At 35.1% G+C, this 19811-nt stretch overlaps 1 protein-coding gene across 2 annotated transcripts in view; it reads left to right on the forward strand.

Moving 5' to 3' along the window:
• Positions 1 to 280: 280 nt before the first annotated feature.
• FUT8 (fucosyltransferase 8) overlaps positions 281 to 19811 on the forward strand; it is a gene marked incomplete at its 5' end in the record, with an annotated part of 64170 nt that continues 44639 nt past the window's right edge. The window contains 4 exons of one of the 2 annotated variants that reach the window (XM_082000047.1): positions 281 to 483; positions 10487 to 10602; positions 10729 to 10894; positions 18757 to 18871. In XM_082000047.1, the coding sequence (XP_081856173.1) occupies positions 281 to 483; positions 10487 to 10602; positions 10729 to 10894; positions 18757 to 18871 (600 nt within the window). The remainder of the gene's footprint in view (positions 484 to 10486; positions 10603 to 10728; positions 10895 to 18756; positions 18872 to 19811) is intronic. The other variant, XM_082000048.1, reaches the window with a different exon arrangement.

The raw sequence follows: 19811 nt of genomic DNA on the forward strand, positions 1-19811 counted from the left end.
TCCAATATATTGTTGTACATCAGAATTATAATTTCAAATTTTTAAAATTCTTTTCACAGAATATAAACCAAGAATGATGCAATATTAATGCTTTCTCTGTACGGCCCTATAAGGATCTTCTCTAAGGAGTTGCAGCAAGATAAACACAGAATAATTTTTCTCCGGTACAATGTGGTGAAGCAGAGGAACTGAAACTGTCCACTTTTGTACAGGCTAAGGACTTAAAATGTTTGTTATTTTGTGAGCAGAAGCAGTTCTGGAGTGAATTGTACTTCTGAAAATGCGGCCATGGACTGGTTCCTGGCGTTGGATTATGCTCATCCTCTTTGCTTGGGGAACTTTACTCTTTTATATTGGTGGACACCTGGTACGAGACAGTGAGCATCCAGATCATTCTAGTCGTGAATTATCCAAGATACTTGCTAAACTTGAACGTTTAAAGCAACAAAATGAAGATTTAAGGCGGATGGCAGAATCTCTCAGGTAAGATCTAAAAGTAATTAAAAACTTTCAGAAAACAGTTATATGAAATACAGAAAATTAAATTGAAAGAGTTGTTTGGGTTTGGATTTTTTTTGGTAAAATCATGTTAACATTATAAAGTGTAGAGAATTGTTTTAATCAGTGCTATAACTGTCTGAAAATATATTGCAAAAACCTTTGAACAAATAATGTGCATTTAGTTTTTGTCTAATATAGTCATCATTTAATGATGTGTCCAAGCGTTACATCACAATAACAAAGTTCTGTAGGTGATTAACTCCTCACTGCCAACTTCAAACAAGTGCAATTATTACGATGTTCAAACTGATTAGAACAGTCAGTGACTTTTCTACACATCTGCATGCAGTAACTGGAAGAGCGTGTTTTGAAAGTGCTGAAAACATTTGTACAGGTTGTTGTTGAAGATAAATGGGGACTTGCTGAAGGTGAGCTGCAGTAGACTGCTGCATTATATGAATTCTTTTAACTAAGTTTTTTTTTTTTCCTTGTCTTCCTGCTAAACTTGCAGGGTTATAAACTTGTTATAATTATTTGTTACATTATAGATTGGTACAAGTACAATTTAAAATGTTTTCTTTCACCTTTTCAGACAGACAGCTTTTAACATAGACTTCTGGCATTTCTTTTCCCAAGAACTTGCAAGCAAGAGCTTTTTAGGCAGGATGTGATGCCAGAGTCAGATTGGACCTAAGTATGTGGACATCACCACACACAACCTAAAAGTCCTGATGGATCATGGGGACAAGTGTAGAGGCTTTCTATGTTTTAGGAAGCTAGAGAAGAGACAAGATTTTACAGAATGGGAGGGTGATGTTTTTTTTTTTTAAACTCTGAGAGAGCTGAATTCACTTACTGTTTCTTTCACAACTACATACTCACAAGCATCAGGATGTGTGTAGAAGTGGTCTGACCAGGGTCACCTGTGTAGAACATGGAGAGCAAGGGGCACTGGCAGTTGAGTCTTCATCGTGTCTCTTTGGTGGTTCTTGCTTGGCAATGCGGAATTGATTTTGGACTTGCCTTTTAATACTCTTTAGGAGCAGATGCCATATTAGATCTTCCACCTTACTATTTTGCTTCATAAATCATAGGAAAAATTTCTGAATTGCACAAATCTCTTTGTTTTCCTTACTAGGGTGTTTCATGGTTCTAGTCCTGTTCTTATTACCTTATCTTTAGGTAAGTTTGTTTCTCCCCTTCATTCGAATGAAATCACATATATGGATGGATTCTGTAGCAGTGAAATGAATACCTTTCCTCTTAACCCTATCTGATGCTTCTTCTGGTGCATTCTCTCTCTTTCATGCATAGCTTGGGCTATTTGATCTGGTAGGCTGGATAGACTTCCCTGCCTTACTGAAATTTATTTTCATTGCATTCTCTTTCTGGTTTCTGAAATGCACTGTAGATATGGCTGTGTGCTGATGAGGCTCCTTAGCTTAGGTTCAGTGTTCTTAAAAACAAATGTTTTAATTTTGAATGTGTCAGCCCTGAAGAAGTACCTCAGCATACATGTGATGCTGCACAGAGGTGAAGAAATGCTGCTGACCCAAGCACCCTCTACAGTAAGCATAGATAATCTTGACCTTGAATAATATGGCCATGAACGGCTGAGTTGTCTGTAGTTTCCTAAACTCAATTTATTAATATAAATTGATAAAAAACTGCATTGGCAAAAAGTTTAATATACTTTTATTGACAAAATGGTGTAATGTAGAGTTTGTCACTATGAAGAAACTTAAGCAAGATCCTGTATTTGGGTACATAAAGTATCTTTAAATTCCTTTAATATTAGACAATAATAGTCAACCAGATAGTTGCCTCAGAGGCAGAAATATTTGGCCTTGAATATAAAGATTACCACCCTCCATGCTTTCAACCGCCCATGTTTGGCTGACTTGAATAAATGGTAATGTGATGTATTGCACAGTCATTGAAATATAACCAGTTCAGATTACACAGTGACTAGGAGGGGGTAAATGTTCTTGATTTTACTGATGACAGGGTACTCTCTTCCTCTCAAAAAGGACGCAGTAGATACAAGAGATGCATAGATATAGAATAAGCTGTACTTTAGGCAGGGATGTTTTTTCTAAACACCTTTCTGTTTCCCTAACTGATCTATATTCATACAAATATTACATTTTCAGTGGCCAAGTTTTAAATAATATCTTATACTGTTGATAATTTTCCATGATCTATAGAAATAAAAACATTAATTTAGTTCTAATCTAAACATGTTAGAATAGATCACTCCAACATTCCTTCTCTACACTTCAGTTAATTGCTGCAAGTTTCTAGAATTAGATTTAGGTGATATAAAACTGTTTGAACTGAACTCTGTTCAGCTTCTTTTGTGTGAATATATTGCTGAAAAATATTTCTGAGACCTTTCTTCAAGGTGGTTGTATGTAACCACAGGAGAATCTGAAACTCTTGCATGAGACAGCCTAAAATTACTTTAAATACCAATTTGAACAGCAACACATCTCCAGATTCAGTAGTCAGTGCTGTCCAGAAATGAGCCAGCTTGGGACTGGAAGATATTCAGGCATAGTTTTTTGCTGCAAGTGATCTGACATCAGTGAAGTACTAAATCTGAGGGAAGTGATGTATCACACTGTAGAGCCTTTTCATTATTTTTATTGAGCAAAACACGATACTGTTTTTGTAGAAACTTCACAAATAGGTTTGAGAAATATTCGGGTCAACCTGCATCATTAAAGTATTAAATCATAAATGTGATATAGAATTTCCATATCTCATTTCTTTGTTTGCCAGATAGAACAAATGGTGTTATAAATAACTGTTAGCTTTAAAATAGTCCCATTTACAGTTTTATAGCAATATCGCTATTTAAAATGAGGCAGTAACCAACAGTCCATGGGATTCAGTATCTGTGTCCTAGAAGAGATCACTGCTGCTATGACCATATATTAAAGAAACAAAACACCTCTTAAGTTCAGAAATTGAATTAAAATTAGACAGAAAAGATTACCTGTGCTCCAGTTAACATCTTAAAGTGAAGACATAATTTGTTTTGGGGTTTACTGATCAAAGGCAGAAAGGCTGGAACTATCACTTGAATATGATTCAATTGGTAGAAGTTTTGTTTTTGTTCTGAAAAATCTAATTACTGATACTGGCTGTGAAATCTGACTGGTTAAGACGGCAGTCTTTGCATCAATGAAGCTCCTAAAGGTAAACCCTATTGCCAAGTTGGATTTTGTTACACTGAGGTAAAAGCTTTTTTTTGCCACCCTTCTCCACTAAGATTTTATATCTAGAGAACTAGAGGGGTTTTTTTTTATTCCAAAAGAAAAGCAGCACACTTTCTGTGGTGAAGATACAAAATATATTATGGCATGCAGCAGGGTTAATGCATGAATTTAAGCATATTTCAATAAGAACTCTAGTTTAAGGTTACTTTGGGAGAAGTTTAAACAAGACAAGAGTGACTACCTGGAAAATTGTAGGCATCTGGTTAACTACAGTAATTAAAGTATTTTGACATAATTAGATAAAACTTTTGGACAGTAAAAAGCTCCAAGTTAACAAAATTTATCTTAGTGGGCAAAAAAGCTTTGTGAATGGTAGAAAATTACCGTAATATCTAGCTGTGCCATTAATAATAGCTAGTTAGGGCAGGGAAGAAGGGACAGAAAGCAGATATGGTTACAAGAATTCAGTAATTTAATGAAAGTATAAGTTGTTGTAACAATTTCCATTTTGAAGTTAGAGAAAACTGATATTTCTTCTTCAATTACATCGGGACCGTAGTTATATATGGTAAAACACATTTTAGCATTTCCCATTATAATGAGTTCTTGTGACTTCTCTGACTTCCTTCTCACCTGAAAAAGTGTCATTCCTCTGGGATGGTTGAAAATAGGAGTTGGGCTGTGCTTATTTTCATCCAGCCATTCATGAAGGCTAGCATACAACGACAAGAAGTGGTCTTTCCACTCAAGATTCGAATGCTCTTTTGCTGCCAATTTATGTAGCAGCTCCTCATCCCCAAAGATGACAACAACAACAACAAAGAAAACACGCCTTATGTGCATGCAAAATCAAGCATTCAGAAGTTAAGAAATATCGTATCTGTGACAAAGCTCTGTAAAATCCTGCTTAGCCCTTTTTTGCTGTATGGTATATAAAATTATATTTGATCTTGGAATTTTTCCCCTGGTTGCTTCTTTCCACATAGGGTGCGTGAGGAGTAGAATTAAGATTTTAGAGCAGTAAGAGATCTGTTTGTTTGGGTTTTTGTTTTGGTTTTGGGTTTGAGGGGTTTTTTGTTTGTTTTGTGTTTTTTGTTGTTTTGCTTTTTTCCCCAACATCTATATGTTTGATTTCACAACCTATATCATGTTCTTCTTCTTCTTAATAATGGTATGTTTTTAATATTTGTAATTTATTAACCATTTTGGTTAAGAATAGTTCGTATTTTTGTAAGACTTTTTGGTGAGGTTGTTTTGAGATACTTTTTTTTTTTAATATGTACCTTAGCAATAGTGCAAGTTGGAACATTCACATCTTTTTGAAAACTGCCTGAAATAAAAATATTCCTTTGGGAAGTGAGTACGCTTTTGTGGTGCAGTTCTGATGACTTGAAATGACTTCAGGCACCACTTCCTTTTTACAGTGCATTTGGAAAGCCTTAGGTGGGAAGTTACTATAGTTTTTCTTTTGCGAATATGATGCGTTGTAAAAATCTTACTTGGTGGCTATAAAGAGGCACAGATATATATTAGTGATGCAGAAGATAAATTGAATTAAAGAAGTTTTGTATTGCCTGAATTTTAGAAATTATGTGCATGGTTATTGTGGTATAATGATGTCTGAAGAGTTACCATAGTCCTTACATGTTTATAAACAATATTGTGTGAGCAAATCTGTGTTGATTTTTAGAAGCAGCCTAGAGCCCATTAGTGCAAAATAGTAATAAAAATAACTTTTTTTTTTTTGTAGATTGTTATTTTACTAGTCTATATCCAGTAGAATTGGAAGACCCTTTCAAGAACACTTACTACAGATGTTGTAGGTCTCACAGCAAAAAGGGAAATCTGTACTACAATTTTTGTAGTTATTTAAGGGAAGCTTGGTAGGGAGTAATAATCAAATGAAAGTATTACATAATAGTGTTTCATTGTTTGTCTGTAATGTAGTTTTACGTGAACATTTTATTTACTAACAGGATTATGATATGACTGATAAAGGCTGTCACTGTTGCACCTAGATGATAGGTTTTAGGAGGATGAGAGCTTAAAATTACAGACAAATTACTTTTGTAATGTCTGATTTTCTTAAATGGAGACCAGAAAAGTTATGTGTATGCCTTTATCTGTGTCCTAGACTTCCTTTTTTGCAACACATTGATGGTTTGTAGTATTCATGTGCTCCTTTGTTTCTTAGTGGGTGATGGTAAAATTTTTATCTTTTATTGTATATTGGTGGTATCTTCTTCTGGAAGATAAGCCTGGCAATATAGGAACCAGCAATTTTAGAATTCTCTTCGGGGAAATAGAGCATCTTGTTAAATGTATTCAGATTGTGTTCATATTACTAATACATAACATTCCGTATATATTTCCTTCCTAGAGTCTATTACATACATTTTGTAGAACCTGCAATTCTTTTAATAAATACAATAACCTGTTTCTAATCTGAATAGGATCATGTGTGATAAAGTAGAACAGGAGTGGAAAAGGGAAGATTGTAATCAAATAAAACCAAACAGCCGTATTTCTAGACATTATTCTCATAGTTCTGAGTGTAGCTTCAGAAAAATAAGGTAGGATTTTAATTTTGAAAGAGCACTATAGTTGCTTTAATGTAGTTGGCGGTGAGGCTGGGATAGAATCCAAACTCAGGATCAATTAATCATAAAGAAATGTAAGTACTTCTATCAATTACTCTGGGCATTTGTTGGGCCCAGTATTTAGTAAACATTGAAAGGGACTCGGTTACAAGAATAACTTTGCACTGATAAAAATTTAAATATTGAAATACTGTTCTCTATTACATGTATTTAAAGTGTCTCAACTTTGAAGCTGAAGCTACTGAACAGGCCAATGCATGAGGGAGGAAAATCATTCACAGAATCACAGAATGGTAGGGATTGGAAGGGACCTAAAACTATATGGTGTGCACCTATGCTCTTTTTATTCTTCTTTGTGCAATTCTGAACTAAGGGAAGGGATACATCTTCAGTGGATATAAATCGGTACTCATCAGGGCTGTGATGGTTTAAATTGATAACAGATGCTGTTTGCTCTTTATTTGCAGGTAACATTGAGCATTTTCTTTCAGTTTATTTATTGAGGAGGTTTTATCTTAGAAGGGTGAAGTGACAACTTATATTCTTTTTGTTAGTTTGTGTGTGCTAGTGGTCATTAATAATTAAACATTTTCTTCTTGGGGAGAAAAAATAAGTGAAAGAAGAAAAGCCAATCCTGATGTGGCTTTAGTTAGTTATAAACCTTCCAGCTCCATGCAAAGAACTCGGAAAGATCTCAATGAAAGAATGAGAAAATATTTGAGTGTGATCTTATAAAATCTTACATTTTTCCTTTTGCTGATAAATTAGTGTAACCTTTTAAATACCTTGGAAATAGGAAAAGGTTAGAATGTTTTTTATAATTTTTTTTTCATCTTAAAATTTTTATACAATTATTTTACACAGTATAGCAGTTCTTCCAGCTAAATTGAATGTCACTGCAATTAATTTTGGAGTGGTCCTTTTTGTCTTCAGAGATTCAGTTTAGAGATTGCTACTTTGCCATTGCCCCTTTGTTACCTGAAGGTGATGAGAAAATGGCCTCAGTGGTATGGATGATGTAGACAGAGTTCTGTTTTCTGTCTTTAAGTGTAGATGGATTACTAAACAAGGGACAAAGCAGAAATGGGTTATCGCTACAACATAATCTTTTTGATGTTTAAAGTTATACAGTAGTATCTTTATTTGATATTTCATTATGGAAAAGATCATTTATATTTACTATAAAATGATAGGAAACAGCATACAAAAGTCACACCTTGTAAGTATTGAGAAAAATAATTCAAACAAAACCACTGTTTTGTGTATTATCATGGCTGCCCATATAAGTGAATTATAATTTTGTTTATTTTTGTATTTCTAACTTAATTTACAATGTTGTCATAGCAATAAGTGAAGGATATTCTTTTCCAGATGCTTACTGACATGTTCTTCTGTTGTTGATTAAAATCTCCATAGTTTAGATAAACTTAAAGTTCACTTCCCAAATTTTAAGGAGCAAGTAAGTTGTCAGATTTTTGGTATGAAAACGTATGTGTATGTTTTTCAACAGGGATTCTTATTCATAAGTATGCGTTATTCCTAGGATATTCTGCACTAGAAGTTACCTGCATAGATGATGCCTTGAGTGTAGATAAGGATTTTAATTCAAACACTTTTCCCTCAATGTTGCCTTATCTCCAACTCAGTTGATGTACTTGTAGAGGGCAGTAACAAGCAAGCTGTGCTGTTGCAGAGAAGAACCTTTTCCTTAATTTTGACACTGGATGAAAGTGAGGAAGACAGCAATTCCAAGTCTGATGAGGTAACAGATGTAGAGACAAAACTGGAAAAAGAATAAGTTATTTCAGTTTTATCCTAAAATGATATAATTTTTACAAGTACAAATAACTACCTTAGGAGAATGCTCCCCACCCCCGTCCTAGCACCTTTTATCTAACAACTTAAGTATAGTAAACATTTTTATTGTAGTATGCCAAAACAAGTTGAATGTTAAATGGCACGTACTTATCTTTTTAAAAATCTTAATTATATCAAATGGTCAGAATTGTTGTGCTTCTTTCATATCAACCAACATCCTCCTGTAGAATTCTATAATTGCTACAGATTGCTACAGACTTGCCCTATGTTTAGAGGATGTGTTGGCTGTCTGAAGATTTCCTATGGTAATGAGTTTGTATCCTTTAAACTTCCGGTTCTTCACAAATTCTACCTTTAGGGAATGTGACTTATACAAGATAAGCCATTCCATTTTTCCTGGTAATTTTGTGCTTAGTTGTCCTGTCACAATCCAAATTGTGCTACCAACTTGACAGATCACAAATACATTTCAACCTTGTAGTTTTAAACTAGTGCAAGAGCTTAAATATGTTTCAATATGCTTTTTAAAGGTTTGTTTGTATTGTCTTGTACATGGCAATACAGTACCATATCTCAGTATAGTAACATACTGTGCATTTGTTGTAGAAACAAATTCACAAATGGGTTCTTCATACAGAGGGACTATATTTAGAGAGTGCACTTGTTTGAGATAAGAATATTTTCAGTTTTGTCATGCTCGTTCCCTCAGTGCATTAAAGAATAGATATATGAGCAGTTATCGATAATTCCTTTCTATTTACCATGGTAGCTGTAAAACACAAATACTCTGCAATAATTTAATTATCCCTGATTTTCTTTCAATAGGGAGCTTTAAGGGTGCAAATTTTTTTTACTGAATTTCCTTCAGGCTGCTTCTTCCAGCTCTCCCACCCCCCTCTGAAAACAGGGGCTTAAATGCTATGCTTCGTGTGGTATACCTTTCTGATGCTCACATTAGGTTTTTATTCCCTTCAAATGTTCTAGTGAAAACAGACTTTTCATCAGTTCCTAAATTTTTATTGATATTTAATTATCCAGATCTGAGACATTAAAGTTAATGACATCTTAGTGGGATCTTTAGACTACTGTCTTCTAATTTAGGGTGAAGATACTCCCTGTAAACACTGTTTTCTCTATGCTAGAGGCACCTTTCGTCTGGCAAAGTGTCTTCCCATATGGTACCTTGAAACACTGTGTATGTGCGTGTGGAGAGAATATCCCTTTCTTCTTATGCTCATATGCCATTATGATCGAGGAATTGTCTTCATGTTCTGCAAGAATTTTGTATTCTTTACAGTTCTCAAGACTTTTCATTACATATCTGCTCCCTTTTTTCTTTTTCAAGGTCAGCTCTTACAAAAGTCTTAAAAAAGGTGGAGTAATTTTTAACCCTTGGATCCACCAAAAGTATCATTTCTCTAGAGATGAAAGGGGTTTTTATTTTCCCTGCATTAATTTTTAACATGTGAGACAAATAGAAGATAGCAGCTAACTTCTATACTTTAATAATTTCGGTTTATTAATATGTGGATTTGAGTTGAGATGATGAGCAAACCTCAGGAATACCCTCAGGGCTGAGTTATGGTTCGCAGATTTCAGGGTACATATTTCCATACTTCGTCTATGCTCACATAGCAGAAATTTCACAAATGAATGTTACAGTTTCTAGTATTGTTTTAGGTAACCAGCAGTTTAGAATGCCAAAGTTGTCATAAAAAATTATCATGATGGTACATTTAAGAAGCTAGGATCTTTTTCTGACTCCAGACTATGCATTGAAATCTGGTGCCAATATGCAAGAATACTTAACTTAAAAGTGGAGTTCCAGTGCTAGAGTTCTGGTCCTCTAAGAATATATGGCCAGCATTCAAGACCAGAATGCATTTCATCTGTGAATATAAAAAGTAGCCAGAACCTGAGTCTTGTGAAGGCACATCACTTGATTAGGCTTTTCTTGTATGCCAGTCAGTCCAACAAATGGTCATGGTTTTCCATTTACTCACAGGAAATTAATTAAGCTGCTTCAAATACTACTTTCACAAGTAGAGCTAGGACTGGTCTGTGTCAATGGGTGGAAGTCTTCAACAGCATAGTTGAACACCAGATTGAATCTGTGTGCTGTAACTGTGTTATGCACTGTTTTTCTCCTGTGGGATTGAGGTTTTAAAGTCTTTATTTACATTCCTGTGTTTAATTTCTTCTGGCTTTAAGAAAATGCCAAGAAGGCTTATCAGCAAAACAGTATGGAACAAAAATGGGAGGAGAGCTGAATTATTAATGCAAATAATTTATCTAACAGTTGTATTTATAAATCATATAATTTCTTTTTTTTCTATATCCTAGGATACCAGATGGTCCCATTGATCAGGGACCAGCTGCAGGAAAGGTACATGCTTTAGAGGAGCAACTTTTAAAGGCCAAAGAACAGATAGAAAACTATAAGCAGCGGACAGGAGATGGTTGGTAGATAAGTTTTCTTTTACTTCTAAAACAAGTTTTAGTATTCAGTATCACAAATGTATTAGTTCCTTACAAATAATTCAGCTAGAGGTGCTGATTTTTTTTATTCTATTTTTTTAAAATAGGAGGCCTTGGAAAAGACCACGAAATATTGAGGAGGAGGATTGAAAATGGGGCTAAGGAACTTTGGTTTTTCCTCCAGAGTGAGTTGAAGAAGTTGAAAAACCTAGAGGGAGGTGAACTACAAACACGCATTGATGAATTTCTGTCTGATTTGGGTCATCAGGAAAGGTATTTGTATTACTTGATTCTGTATATATGTTGTAAGGATTATGGATCAATATGGACTGATATACTGCTTAAAAATCTCTTAGGATAAATTACTGGTATGTAGCTAAAATACCATGTCTAAAGCGTGAACATAAAATTATTACTTGTATTTCATGGAACGTAAAGTATGTACTCGGCTTATATCACTACAGCGTGGAATATGACCCTTTAACTTGACATATTTTCATTTTTTTATCAGAAGACCTGGGCCCTGGATGCCAGTTGTTGCTTTTCAGTCGCATCTATCCATATATGTGTGTATGTGCATACTTGTACATATAACAAAACCATTAAAAAACCTTAAAAATACTTATTTTAGGTATCGTGATTGTACCTTTCATAAATATGAGAATATAAGTAACAGTGATCATTGCGATATTATGTAATTGGAATTACTTTAAAATTGGGTAATATCTTAATATCAGGAATAATTTTCATTCTGAAAAGTCACTTCTTTTTGTAATTAGATTTTAACAGAATATTGCAGATAGAAATGACATTTAGTAACACTGTCATTATTAGGTTTTTCAAAGATGTGTTGGAATTATATTTTCATTTATTGTTGGTCTTCTAGCCTCCCCATTGTTGAAGGGCCTTTTGTATTATACTAAAACATTGTGTATGAGTTTTGTTCATGCTGAACAAAGTTAATCCAGGAAGTATTAACAATTCTGTAAAGTCTGTCTGTAAGTATGTGATATTTATAACTCTGTTCCCAACAGGATTGCAATGGCAATGTGTCTCCTTAGTAAACAGTCATAAGAAAATAGTTGAATTAACCAAATATACCACCTTAAGCAATTATCTCTTTCCCAAAAAAAGCTGAGATGGGCATGTGTGAACATCAGCAGTAAAGCATGAGCCTTCAACAGTAATACTGTAGTAAAAGGAAAAAATAGTAAGACTTCTCAAATCTTTGGAAATAATGTAAACATAATTTAAAACATAGTTTAAAAATAGTATAAATATGATTATTAATGTGGGCAAATAATTTAGTCCATTAAATTTTGTAATTTAATCTTCCACAATTCTAAAACTCAGTTTGTCACAGATTGCTGGAGTTTAAAGTGAGAAGGGACTATTCAGTTATTGAGAGTTACTATCTATATAAAATAGGCCATGACATTTTCATCCAATTATTTCTTTGCTGAGTGCAATTATGTATGTTTGACTGAAATAAAAGTAGTGCTTGGCTGAAACAGAATTTTCCAAAAGACTTGAGATCTTCGGTTAAACAGTCAACTGACAGAGAAGCTGTCCTTTCCCTGGACAGTTTTTTTCAATAGTTACCTCTAGTCAGTGATATTTGTTTTCCAGATAAGTCATTTCCATTTGGGTTTCTTGGACTTCAGGTCATTGATTCTTGATGTACCATTTAAACTATCTGCACCAAAACTGGAGCAAGTATAGAGTCATAGAATCATTAAGGTTGAAAAAGACCTTTAAGATCATCAAGTCCAACCATCAACCCAACACCATCATGCCCACTAAACCATGGCCCGAAGTGCCATGTCTACAAGGTTTTTGAACACCTCCAAGTGATGGTGACTCCACCACTTCCCTAGGCAGCCTGTTCCAATGCTTGACCACACTTTCAGTAAAGAAATTTTCCCCAATATCCAATCTAAACCTCCCCTGGCTCAACTTGAGGCCATTTCCTCTTGTTTTATCGCTAGTTACTTGGGAAAAGAGACCAACCTCACTACAACCTCCTTTCAGGTAGTTGTGGAGAGCGGTAAGGTCTCCCCTCAGCATCTTCTTCTCCACACCCCTCACCAGCTTTTCTGCCCTTCTCTGGACACGCTCCGGCACCTCAATGTCCTTCTTGCAGTGAGGGCCCCAAAACTGAACACACTATATGAGGTGGGGTCACACCTCATATAGTGCTGAGTACAGGGGCACCATCGCTTCCCTACTCCTGCTGGTCACACTATTTCTGATACAGGCCAGGATGCTGTTGGCCTTCTTGGCCACCTGGGCACACTGCTGGCTCATGTTCAGCCAGCACCCAACTGGTTCTAATGCCAGACTTGCTGATGTCCATCATGGGAACAAAATCATTTGTGTACACATTACTGCTCTGTTTATATAGTCAGGATCACATCAGGCAGTTGCCACAGTGGAACCTTGAATAATGTTGTGTGTTTGATGCCAGAAGGTTTTTAAGTCCCTGTCTCCTAGGATGAATCCTTTTCATATTCTTTCCTTTCTACACCAATGACTACTAATTAATTAAGCACAACTTGCAAGTTTCTGTAACTCTGACAGCCTTATTCACATCTGTTTGCACTTCAGGGTAAGATGAAACCCGTACTAGAAATGCATACTCCTTTGCATGGAAAAACAAAAATTTTTATTGTAGACATCTGGAAGTTATTAGATGGATCCCCCTGTGGAAGTCTGAAACCACTGCGGTACTGGAAGAAGTTTGTATGTGATACAAGCAATCACAGCTGCTCTTTTTTTTTTTTCTTTATTTAAGAATTTTCTGGTTGAATAAAAGTATTCTTTAGACTGACATAGTGGTTATCAAAAGCAGAATGTCCTGGAATCTGTTGAGTCTTAGTAGTAGATCTGTGTAGACCTTCCTATGTGGTGAGGTCCCAAAAGAAGACTAAAGTTGTTTAAGCTAAAACCAAACAGCCAGAAAACAGGTTTTATTAAAATAAAATGTAGATACAAAAATGTTTGCAATATTCAGCCTGTGTTCTTGGTGTATTTTCAAAAATTATCTTGTGTGGCAGAATGCTCTTCTTGGTTGCCTGTAGTTCCCAGGATGTTTGTTCTTTCACCTTTGAAGTCAGGCTGTCTACTTCTTTCCCTTTAATCTTTCAGTCTTGCGGCGTGAGTTACAGGAAAACTCCCAGCTCCTTCTGTGTGCATCCTTTGGCCCGTGATGCACTCCTGTCTTTAGGATGTTCTTTTCCCTTAGGATACACAACAGCTCCTGAGAGAAGGAACGGTCTCCTTCCCTCCACACAGTCCATCTGGTCTCTTCTCCTGAAATGAAACATAACACAAGTTTTGAATGAGCAAATCAGATGCTCTCATTCACTCTGAGAATCACAGCTTTTTGGTGTTTTTCTTTTTGTTATTGCTGGGGGTAAGGTTTTTTTGAAATATGTGTGGACTTGCTGATTTTTTTTAAGGGATTTAACAAGTTGCCAAGTTCCTTCTGTTGATGGTGATGTCTTAAAAAATTGTTACCTATGTATCTTAGATAAATGGAACATTGTATGTGAAGCTGCTATTATTTATTTTTATATATTTATATAAAACCCCCATATATCTTAGATATTTTAATATATGATATAATCTAATATTTGGAATTGAAAGATTAGTGTTTATTATCAATATTTAAGGCAGTTTGTAATGTCCTCTATGTGGGTGTCCTGGTTTCAGCCACGACAGAGTTTGTTTTCTTCACAGAAGCTAGCGTGAGGCTATGTTTTGGATTTGGGATGAGAAAATGCTGATAATATGCTGATGTTTTGAGTTGTTGCTAAGTAGTCAAGGACAGGCCATCTTCTTGTGCTGGCCTGCTAGCAAGAAGGCTGGGGGTCCACGGGAAGCTGGGAGGGGACAACCAGGACAGTGGGAAAGCAGATAAAGGGGTGAATAGTGATCAAATTATGAGATAGCTATGTAAGGAAAATGGCTAATTTTTGTTTGTTTGTTTATGAGGAAAGACTGATTGTGTTATAGAGAAGACTTGCTTTTTGAGAGATGATAAAGACAGTTTCTGTGGCTCTGGATAAGTAGTATTAGAGTTCTTTGTCAATCTTGGTGCTGTTGATCATATGCAAATGATCTACTACTAATGTGATGGCGCTTCTCTTGTTGGATGCCTTAAGCATTATTTCTCAGCTGTGTCCTAGGGGTTGTGTAGATATTCTCCCAGAGAATATCTATGGTCTTGGCAGATGTTTTTGTCCAGTATTTCACTGCTGATTCTGTTTTAAGAAACAGCGTAGCCCAGTGCAGAGTTTCCTGTATTAAGGAATGTGTAATTGTTTTTGTAGTTGCCATAGGTAAGAGAGTTGTTAAGAGTAACTTCATCTTAACTGTGGAATGACTATTTGATGTAGAGTTAACAAAAAAGAACAGATTAATCCTCTAGTTGTCATTGTTGTTTCCTATGTTGGCATTATGTTGTTTGCAAAGTGGCTCTTACTGAGTTAGTTTCATTCCTCCTTCTCCTGGGAAACAGCTGTCATCAGGGCTTTTGTGGTAGCTGGCCAAGGTTTGATGCATAGTGTTTGGTCATATTTTCATATTATTTCCTTTGAATTTGGTGGAACGTATCTGTTGATGTAAAGTTTGTAGGAGGTTTAAATGTAATTTTGTCATATGGCTGGAATAAGTGTCTAGACTGATCTTTAAAAATGTGTTAAAAGTGCCTGCCCTCCGCCCTTTATTTGTGACAATCACATGCAGATGAAATATATAGCTGGATTCTTTACTCCATTCTGCTTTCCAGGAGCAAAATGCTTTTAAGAGCAGCTACAAGATTTAATTTATGATGGGAAACAGAAATAACAACAAATTGATATTGTTGGTTAGTAACACAATGAAAGACTGAGTTTGACTTACTAAATATCTGCAGTGCAACTGTCTGAAATTCTTTCTGCCATTTTACCACCCACAATAGCCTCTAATAATCCTGTGCAGGCTCATATTTTGTCTACACTTGCCACTGTCTGAAATTCTTTCTGCCATTTTACCACCCACAATAGCCTCTAATAATCCTGTGCAGGCTCATCTTTTGTCTGCACTTAGGCTATCTTGGGCTCATGGATCACTGGTCCCCTGTGCAGGCTCATCTTTTGTCTGCACTTAGGCTATCTTGGGCTCATGGATCACTGGTCCATCGACTTTTTAGCCATCTCCACATGGAGCCTGACTCTGGTCTTTGGTGTTAGTCTGTGTCTCCTCTGTATTAATAAGCCATCATGATGGTCTGTCACAATCAAAGGAACCTAGGAGATGTAAACCTAAAAAATGCACATTTCCCAGCATTAGGAATCAAAGAAAGAAGGTCTCTGTGACTGAAAGTGTGTTTAAATTGCACTACCCTATAATCATTTCTGTGTGATATAACACCTGTGAATTTTTCAGTTCCTGGTTTACTTCAGAGTTTTGTAAGAGTAAGCTTTAAAAAAAAAGAAAAAGATTGTGGATACTATCGCTTGCATGAATTCTTAAAATTTCCCACAAATTATTTTACATTCTTTATGGTCTGTACTGACTCATGCTGCCTTTCCCTAAAGTGTTGAGTTACTGCGACTGTAAGGACTTTCTCATTATTCCTCTTACCTCAAAAATGACGGAAAATAAGTATATTTCATCTGTAAGTCTGATTATTTAAACTTATCCACTGCCTTTGCTTTGTCGTGGTAACCGTGGCCGATAATATAAAGAAATAGAATTTGGACAACACTTTTTTTCCTTAGAAGTAGGAAAAATTACTTGCTACTGAGAAGGAAATTTTTTTTTAATTGGTAGGCTTTGTATTTTCAGTTATTTTATGCCAGTATTTGATGGAAATATATTTCTATAAAGTAAAAGGAGAGTACACTGATTACTTACATCACAAGTACAAAGAAGGCTTCTTTAAGGTCAGTAAAAGAGAGCAGTTGAAAATTGTTTAAAATGTGGTTGTGCAGCTGCTTTTAATGATAATAGAGGATCATTTTCTTTAAAAAAAAACCATTTAGACCTGAAATTTATAGTTTTTCTTTAAACATCCAACATGGCTGCATCCTGATTGGGAAGAAAAATGTATTTAAACTCCCAAGAAGATGCATGGGTTTCCTTTTTTAATTTGCCTACTAGCCTGTAATACTTTCTATAATTTGGAAAACACTGCTTTAAGAGGAGCAGATTCTTTATCTGCTCAGTTATTTGTATATAGTCCATTGTATTAGATCTAATGCATCATTAATTCTGTTCTAATTGTCCCTAAACTGTGTTTGCATGTTGCTTTGAGTATTATGTGTCTTTAAAAAGAGTTAGTGATTTGAACTAGTTAACCTGATGATACTTTGTTTATTTTTCCTACAGAGTAGGGTGTTTCAAGCTCAGTTACCTTGTAAAAGAAAATACAGCTTATACAGTTTGAGATAAGAATGTAAATATGGTACTTCCAATTGACTGACGGAAGGTGAACATTGCTGCTGCTGAGCAATTTGGGTATAATGTTTAATACAGCAACAGTAGATGGTGTAGTAAGTCAGTGTCACTGTTATCCTCTCTAGAAGTATGGGTATGAAAACCAGAATACGTGTATGAGAATGGAAAGATACAGAACCATAAATCCAGTTATTAGTGAGAGAAGGTTGTCTGATAACTCTGATAAAGATAGCTCTGTCCCAATTTGATTTCTCTCAATATTTAATGCTTAAATATTGTGTTATTGGAAATAGTTATCTAAGAGATACGTCATCTCACTTGCTAAGCTTATTTGCAAGGGATATCCTTAGCTAACTACATTTATGGTTCCAGTACTAACAAGTGCTGCCAGCAGTGGTGCCTTGTATTACTTCACTGACAAGACCACTTCAGAGTTTGTTAGGAAATATGCTTGCCTTCCCCTCAAGTGGTTTTTTGTCACCACCAAAATTTCTCTGCCTTTGTTCTCTTGCATTTCTTCCTAGTGATCAAACTTGTGGCTTATCAAGAATTTCAGGCAACGAATTGCAACTTCTGAAGTCCAGATGAAAGAATTAAGAATTAGCATTGTTATGGAGAAATATTTAGCAACTTTAAATATTCTCAGTCTATAAAGCCAACTTTGAAATTATTGGTTCTGAATTGGGCTACCTGTTACTTCTAGAACAGCCATTAATGTTTTTACAAGTATTTTGAATAGTTTGCCTCTCATTTTGTATTTCCTCCCAAAAGCCACATATGTTGAAAAATCTTTTCCTGAGTGGTACTGTTTAGGATGTTTTTCACAAAATACCTGGCTAGTCTTAGCAAGTAAATGTCTTATACCATTTTTCTTCTTATGACATGGAGTTCTTTATCCTCTTATTTGGCCACCAAAATGTGATAACCCGAAGAGGAGGATCTCTAGTGTATTAGATAATCTCAACTTAATATTTGATAGTTCCTCAAAATTCACGTTTTGTAGTCTAGACTTGTAATATGGCTGTGAGTCAGTTTTAAATTAGTTTATTTATTTATTTATTTATTTCCATGTGAGTATTAGCTATCATGCAGTCATTTTAAGCAGGCAGAATGCTTACCTTCTTCCAGAGTCAGAGGGAGCTCCATCCCATAGAAGATACTCTTTACTAAACCTTGTGATGATATTCTGTAGTTAGTTTTCGCTAATAAAAATAGAAGGATTACTGTTGTACCTGTGATAAAGACATTTGTAACACTATATTCTATACAAGTGTAGTAAGATGGTTGTAGGAAGCAAAGTGATGATGCATTATAATATAAGCTGCTGTAGGAATCAGTATTGCACTGTCATCTGGGGCCACTGGATAATGTATCTAGCATGGAACCATTTTTCTTTTTAGTTTCCTTTAGCACATACCAGAAAAAATACTTTATAGCAGGCCTAAGAGATTTTCTAACCCGTCTCCTGTTTGATACTATAATTACTCATGGGTATAGAACATATGTTAAATGGAGGACACAGTCTTTCTTGGCTGCTATTTGGATTGTGGGGTAGGAGGTGGCGTGAAGAAACTGTTTTTCAGGCTATAATTGAAATATGTGCTTAATTTGTCTTCAATCTAATCCTCCAATTTAGTAATGTTAAAATAGTTTCCCGTTTTTTTAAGATTGTTTTCCATTGTTGTTTACAGGTCAATAATGACCGACTTGTACTACCTCAGTCAAACAGATGGAGCAGGAGATTGGCGAGAAAAAGAGGCCAAAGATCTAACAGATTTGGTACAGAGGAGAATAACTTATCTACAGGTAAGAGTGTAGAGCTTATCAATATACATATATCAATATACATATATCAATATATATCAAGGTAAACATTTTTTTTTCTTTCTATATATATATGTTTATAGCACTTAGGTATACACTTGTGGTAGAATAATTACATGACAGCTTTAAAGCGAATGTTTGTATATGAATGAATTGCGTACAAAAGAAATTAAAATGTTTGTTTCAAACATTAAAATACTATCATTCCATATACATATAAAATAATCAACTTTTTGGGTTTTGGATTTTTGTTGTTGGTTGCATTCCTTTTTTTGTTTGTGGTTTTTTTGGATCTGTGGTTTTCACTGGGCTATACTTAACCTGTTTGGATTGTCTCTTGTATTATAAAAGATAAGTCTCTGGTTTCTGGTTTCTATTTTTGATTCTTTAGAGTATCAGAATGCATGCATATGTTTGCACAGGGTTAAAATAAAAACATGAAAGCCCTTGTATGAAACTTCTGAACAAGCAGCCCATTTTTAAAAATCGGAGTATGCAAAATTGAAGTGCTCGTATAGTATGTTGTCTAGTCCTAGACTGTTTCACCAGATGTGTGAGACTTCTCATAGATGCTTGGATTTATGTGTGCATAAAGCCTTTTTAATATATGTGCTTGTGTGTGTCTATAAAATTTAAACAAAACTTGATCTGAAGGCTTTGGGACTTTTATTCATGTATGAATGCATACAGCTATTTATATAGTGATCAAAAAGATATTTGATGTGGTCTGTTTTATTTGTACTTGGTTTGTTTTTCCTTGCATGTGTGCATCTCACCGCTCTGCTTTGTATGGTCACTCCTAATGTGATCTATTGATCTAATGATCTATTCTCCATGTAAATAGCTGAATTTGTTTCTCAGATTTTCATTATTTCACATTTCACAGTTCAGCTGTTTGAACCTTCTCTTCTGTGACCAAGCT

Source organism: Phaethon aethereus, assembly GCF_964289735.1.
Source record: "Phaethon aethereus genome assembly, chromosome: 5".
NCBI lineage: Eukaryota > Metazoa > Chordata > Aves > Phaethontiformes > Phaethontidae > Phaethon > Phaethon aethereus.